Raw genomic sequence first — 6,726 nt, 5'->3', positions numbered from 1 at the left:
AAAATACTTACATAAAAAAGGTCGTTTAGGGATGTAACTGTATCTGTTTTTGGCTTGAACGTGGTCTGCTTCCAGAATGTGACACATAAAAGTAAAATAAATTAAAATTATCAATTAACCTAAGCTTATTTATCCATCCCCAAAATCATATGCACATTAAACTATTAAAATGTTAATTTGGTCCTCCATTTAAGAACTTAAAAATCTAAATATTGTTTATCTAGTCTGCTCCATCTTTTGTTTAAAGCATGTATTTCCTTATGAAAGGAGGCGGTCAGTTCTCCATCCCATACGGCTGTTATAGTTTATTTTTCTATTCTTTTATTGTTACTATTTTTCCATTTTTCTTGAAATTAGTAATTATCTTTGTTCCCCTTTGAAAATGTTATTAACCTTCACACCAGATTGCTTTGTAATACAACATATTAGGTCAAATGGATCGAATCAAAACTGTAGATATTTTATAATAAAGACAACTTCAGATTGTTTGAAAAAAAATAATCATTTATATTAAAAAAAATGTTGCTAACATAAAAACAAAAATAAATATTTTGCAATGATATAAACAGGAGCACCTTTTAAAAGTGAAATAACTCTTAAAAATGAAAGTTTTATTGTATTAAATAAGAAAGAGTGCTTCTTTCTCCCTTTGACTCGGCTGCAGAGCCTGCAGACTCCCGTCTCCATTCTGATGCTGTGGATTTGTTGTGTCACAGCGCCCCCAGTGGCCGCGTGTGTCCCTGCAGGGGCAGGAACTCCCGGGCGGTTTCACAATAGAGCTCCACATTCCTCCTCCGGTCCGGCCCGGTCCAAACCCTCCGCAGACTCGCAGCACTTTGGATGAAACGGGTTTTTCCTTCAACATGGCTGAAGTTTGTGTCCGGCTCGAGGGCAAACGCGATGGAATTGTGGTAATTTAACTTCTATTTTGGAGGGAACGAAAGCGTGAGTGAGCGCAGTTGTGCAGAGGGTGGCGCCACGTGGAGAAGTTTGCGCCCCTTAAAAAAAACAAAACAAAAAAACGTGCAAAAATGCTGACTGGAGATGTAATGTTTGCTGCTGCGTTTGCTCTCAGATCCACGATGACTGGCCGGGTTACAGCCTGGACCTCTTCAGCTACCCGGCGCACTACTCTGGAGACTTGGACTACGTCATCATCCCGCATGGCGTCATCATGGATAGGTGCAAAACTCAGATGACCTCCCAGATGTTTGGCCTTCTCCTGCAGGGATAAATCAAAGCTAAGATGATAAAGGATATCACCTTTATTACCTTAAAAACAAACAAACAAAAAAAGAAGAAAATATTTGATACTTTGATCACCTTAACAATTGACCTTAAACTGTATTTTTCAACTGTTTCTTTAACAGGGGTATCAAACTCAATCGCACACAAATCCAAAACACACAGTAGGTCAAACAGGATAAACATTTACTGAACACACTAAAACTAAAACATTTTAAACTTTCAAACTCTAACTTTTTAAGATAATTATGAACAAGATATATAAAATTGCCTGCTATAATGCTAGTGTGAATGCTGAATATGGCAGCTAAAGATGCTAGTGCTGATAGTTGAAGATGCTGAAAATGATAGCTGAGAATGCTGAAGCTGATTATGCTAAAACAGCTAGCATGTAGCTGAAATATTAGTAAAACTCCAAAACAGCCTAAATTATTGAAACCACTGAAGCTGACTGCTGAAAACACTGAAGTTAATAGCTGAAAATACGGAAGCTGATAGCCAGTTAAAATATTAGCTAAATGCCAAATTATCCTAAAAAAAACTTAGGTTGGCCAAAACAGCTAGCATGAAGTTGAAAAAATGGCTAAACTTAAAAATATCCTAAAAATTTGAAAAAAGCCTAAATTATGAGGAAATTTTAGTAGTAAGGGTTGCTAACTTAGCAGTGATTTCATTTATTTTGGTTAAATTTATACGTTTATGGCTGAGATGAATCTAGAAGATAAACTGTAATGATTCTTTATACCATATTTTATGACTTTAAAGTACATTTTATCCTTCCCTGCTTGGTAGCTATACTTTTTCTACTGGAATATTAACCAATCATGTTTGATGTTTATACTCCAGTTAACAGCAGTAGTAAGTAGGAAAAAGGATGACGGCTCACCAAGTATAACAAGAAAAAATTTCATTATTTTGTCTCGTTTTGTTTAGAAATACATTTGCTTCACTTGAATCTTCCTGTTTTGGACAGGAAGTCTTTTATTTTGAAAGAAAGTCATATAATAATCTGTCAAAAGTAAATAAAACGTCTTTACACTTTGAGAAAATTCCACTTTATCTTAATATTTATGTATTTATTCACACCCCAAAAATAGATATCATTCATATTTATTAGTAGTAGTATAAAATTTTCCTAAAATGGTATTAAAAAAAAGGCTTAGCAGTTCATATTAGGTTTTGAAACGTACCTAACAGGCCCAAATAGATCTTTGACTGGCAAAGGTTACAGACTCCTGGGTTAAACAATAAAATAATTGTGTGGCTTAGTACTTCATAAGTACAATGTCAACATTGAAAATCTTTGTTTTAGAGAGTATTATTTTACAAAAAAATTCAAGGAAATTTCAATAAATAAAACTATTTTAAAAGATTCTTGTGGAATACCCTGGACAGCCGTAGCGCCTCTTTGTCGTTTCAAGGACGGAGCGGCTGGCTCGAAACATCATGGACGACCTGGGCGACCACGACATCGTGGTGCTGTGCGTGCTGAAAGGAGGCTACCAGTTCTGCGCCGACCTGGTGGACAGGATCAAAGCTCTCAGCTGCAACTCCGACCACACGATTCCCATGAGAGTTCACTTCATCCGCCTCAAGAGTTACCTGGTGAGGATTCATCCGGAGGAATCACTATGACGATCACGGGTTAAAAACGTGTGGGAGTGGCTCGCCGCTTCATTTCATGCATGTGGTTATCAGCCATGAGCCGCATGACCCAGTCAGATGACGGCAGTGTTTAGATACTACTGTGGTATTTTTGACCTTGTATGAAATGTTTTCCTGCAGAGGAGGAAATTACATAATATTTTTGATGTTGCTGATGTTACAGCAACCTGAAATAAACGCATTTATCTTCTCAGAATGACCAATCGACCGAAGATCTTCACATTCTTGGAGCAGAAGATCTGTCCTTTTTATCTGGAAAGGTAATTTTTGTTTTTATTTAAATAAAAAGATAAATAAAGACTATCCACTATCACATATAGTCAGATGTCCTGCCTAACCTTTGCCTCTAGAGGGCAGTCTTCTCCACAATCTGCCACTACTTTCAAACATGTAGAAATCTCTCAGATGCTGCTCTAACAGCTGTACCCGGATACCATCTGCACTAATGGCATTATTTATAGCTTCACTCCAGTTTATCAGTGGAGGGGGGATCAAGGTGGTGAAGTTGCTGCACTTTTGCCACTTGTCATGTTATCATGTAATCACAGTGAGTGTCTGAAAGAGACGGCTGTTTACTAAGCACATAGCAAGGGGGTGTTATCTCCACAAGTGTGCTGTTGAAACTGCAGTCCAATAAGTCTGATCATGAGATGGAAAGCCGCATTATCATATGTTGGATGTGACTGGATTATGCATGTTTTCCTCGAGTTTCACAGTTAAAAATGACTAGGAAATACATGCAAGGATCTTAGGTGCCACTTTAGCGACTAATACAAGTGGAAAAATACAAATTTTATCAGTAAGACCTAAAAAAGTTGTCACTTAAGTCTTTTATTAAAAGATCAGCTTATGGCAGGAGTGTAAAACTCATTCACATAGGTGGCCAAAATCCAAAATACACCTTAGGTTGTGGGCCGAACAAGATAAACATTTATTGAACACTCTAAAAGTAAATTTTTAAAACTAACTTCTTATATAATTATGAACTAGATGTATAGAATTACCTACAAAAGTGCTAGTGTGAGTACTGCAAGTTGAAATTGGCCGTTGAAAATGCTGAAATTGATAGCTAAAAATGCTGAAGCTGATAGCTGAAAACGCTGACGCTCATTGCCAGCTAAAATATTAGCTAAATGCCAAATTAGTCTGGAAATCATAAAAAAATATTAGGTAAGCCAAAACAGATCGCATGTAAATATTAGCTGAACTCCAAAAACAGCTTAAAAAAGTTTTTAAAAACCTTAATTAGTCAAAACAACTAATATGCAGCTGAAATATTAGCTAAACTCCACAATAGCTTAAAAACAAAATGGAAAAAAGCCTAAATTAGCCAAAACAGCTAGCATGTAAATATTAGCTGAACTCCAAAAACAGCCAAAAAAACTTTTTAAAAGTCTTAATTAGGCAAACAGCTAGGATGTAGCTGAAATATTAGCTAAACTCCAAAATAGCTTAAAAACTGCAAAAATCCCCAATTTAGCCAAAACAGCTAGCATGTAGCTGAAATATTAGCTAAAATCCAAAATAGCTTAAAGTGCAAAAAATGCCAAAATTAACCAAAACGGCTAGCATGTAACTGAAATATTAGCTAAACTTTAAAATAACTTAAAGTGCAAAAAAGCCAAAATTAGCATAAACAGCGAGCATGTAGCTGAAATATTAGCTAAACTCTAAAATAGCCTTAAAAAACTGGAGAAAAAGCCTATTAGCCAAAACAGCTAGCATGTAGCTGAAATATTAGCTAAACTCCAAAATAGCTTACAGTGGAAAAATGCCAAAATTAGCCAAAAAAGCGAGCATGGAGCTGGATTATTAGCTAAAATCCAAAAGCCTAGAAAACGGAAACAAAGCCTAAATTAGCCGACACAGCTAGCCTAACTCCAAATTAGCTTAAAAAAACTGAAAAAAGCAGGAATTATCCAAAATAGCTAGCATGTAGCTTAAATGTTAGACTCCAAAATAGCCTAAAAAATCTTAATAAATGCCAAAATAGTCCAAAAAGCTAGCAGAAAACCAATTTCTAAAACTTAAAAAATGTAACTTTTTTACATTGCTATGAACAATACAAGCAAGAATATTATTCCAGAATAAATCAACTTAAACCTTAAATAACTTTCAATATTTTACTCTCCATAAAAATATATTTTGTCAAAATTATTCAAGTTAGAAATGAGCACATTGAGATAACATTGGGCCATTAATAACAAGATTTAGATTTTCAATGAAAATTAAAGCATGTTTCTGTCTAGATTACCTGGTTTTTCTTTCTCTTATGAAGTGGATTACCAAAACACGCCACCCGTCTGCTCCTGGTACCACTCTTCTGTCAAATTTTAGAACCCTTTGTGGCCCACAAGTCAACAAGTTTGCCCACCCCCGGACTAGTCCCTTGAAATCGCAACATTATGCCACAGGAGTATCATTTTTAACCCTCGACTAAAAAGATAGATTTACTGGTACACTTCCCTATTTGAGGCCTTTGTTTTTGACTCACAGCCTGTCTGTGTATTTATAGATTTGCTGTAAAACACAAATGCAGTTATGAGTCATTTTTTCTGTTTTCCAGAGAAAATGTCTTAGAAAACATCAACGAAAAACCACACGAGAAGGTTTCCTGCTTTCGTCTTGTTACCAATTTGTCAAGCTAGGAAAATCTAAGAAAACAAGTCAATATTGGGTCTGATTGCAACCAGTTTTGGTTTCATTTTAACTGTGAAACTGACACTCCGGTGTTGCCAAACCTTAGTGTGGAACTCCAGAAAACTAAGCAATGTGTCAAAGAATGCCACAACTCAAGCTTGATCTGTCTGGTTTCGTTTAGAAGCTTCGTTGAAAGAAAATGACTCCTAGAAACCAAAAAGGACATTTAAATGCTGTCCAGTTTACCAAATACTCTTTATTGTGTTGTTTTCTTACAATCTGGTTTATTTATTTATTTATTGTGTCAACAGAATAAGTGGTTGTTACACATTTTTTCTGCTTAGTTAGTTTGGTTTCTGCTCCCACTTCTGCTTTACGTGAACCAAAAAAACTGTAAAACTTTTATTATATGTGTAGTTGGAATCAAAACATTTAATCTGCTGATATAGGTGCTAAAAATAAAGCTTAACTTTTGTATTTTTATCTAAATTTAAGCTACTTTAAAAGCATTTCCAGTAGGGGATTGTATTGGCAAGAGTCTCACGATACGATACGTATCGCGATATATTCCAAGACTGTATCAGAACTTTTTTTTGTCTTTTTTTTATTTATTTATTTATTTATTTTAGGGCACGAATTAGAAAAAAACTGTATCAAAATATGAATATCTTTCATTGCAATACGATTTTAAATGTACTTTTATTAAATGATCACAAGATTAACCTTTAACTGGATCTATTTTATGGGTTTTTGTGTTCTAAATGTTCATAAAATTCTTGTTTTTAGACAAATCCTGTTTTTTTGTGAATTACTAATACATGTGTTGCCACTTTTTTATTAAATAAAATAACCTTTTTGGAATATCCATATATATATTTTATATGTTTGAGTCTTTTGGGTGCAGATCTTGAATAAGCTATTTGGGTTTTTTGCCATACTTGACTCTCTTTTTATGAATCCTTGTTTTGTGTTTCATTTGTGCTAAACAATAAACAAACAAAAAGGAAATGATCGTAGACGTGGTTTTAGAGAGTTTATCTTGACCCCACTAAAAGCTAAAGTGAGGTTAACACTCTGACTGGAAATGCCCAGCTGTCTTCAGTTAATAAGACAGACGTTTGCAGAATTCCAGCTATTTCAGAGGCACATTCAAAGCGGCTCTGCACAGATTTCCTG

At 35.1% G+C, this 6,726-nt stretch overlaps 1 protein-coding gene and 1 long non-coding RNA gene across 2 annotated transcripts in view; one reads left to right on the top strand and one right to left on the bottom strand.

Moving 5' to 3' along the window:
* Positions 1-122: 122 nt before the first annotated feature.
* Positions 123-5,492, bottom strand: LOC112147065. Its single transcript, XR_004949566.1, has 3 exons — positions 5,165-5,492; positions 2,632-3,024; positions 123-1,222 (listed from the first exon to the last, which is right to left on the bottom strand). It is a non-coding gene; the product is annotated as an uncharacterized LOC112147065 (long non-coding RNA).
* prtfdc1b (phosphoribosyl transferase domain containing 1b) overlaps positions 775-6,726 on the top strand; it is a gene marked incomplete in the record, with an annotated part of 13,706 nt that continues 7,754 nt past the window's right edge. Inside the window, 4 exon segments of the mRNA XM_024273175.1 lie at positions 775-911; positions 1,076-1,182; positions 2,667-2,850; positions 3,105-3,170. Of these exon segments, the coding sequence (XP_024128943.1) occupies positions 864-911; positions 1,076-1,182; positions 2,667-2,850; positions 3,105-3,170 (405 nt within the window).

Source organism: Oryzias melastigma, linkage group LG17, assembly GCF_002922805.2.
Source record: "Oryzias melastigma strain HK-1 linkage group LG17, ASM292280v2, whole genome shotgun sequence".
NCBI classification, from domain to species: Eukaryota; Metazoa; Chordata; class Actinopteri; order Beloniformes; family Adrianichthyidae; genus Oryzias; species Oryzias melastigma.
This window is presented reverse-complemented; position numbering and strand designations above follow the sequence as displayed.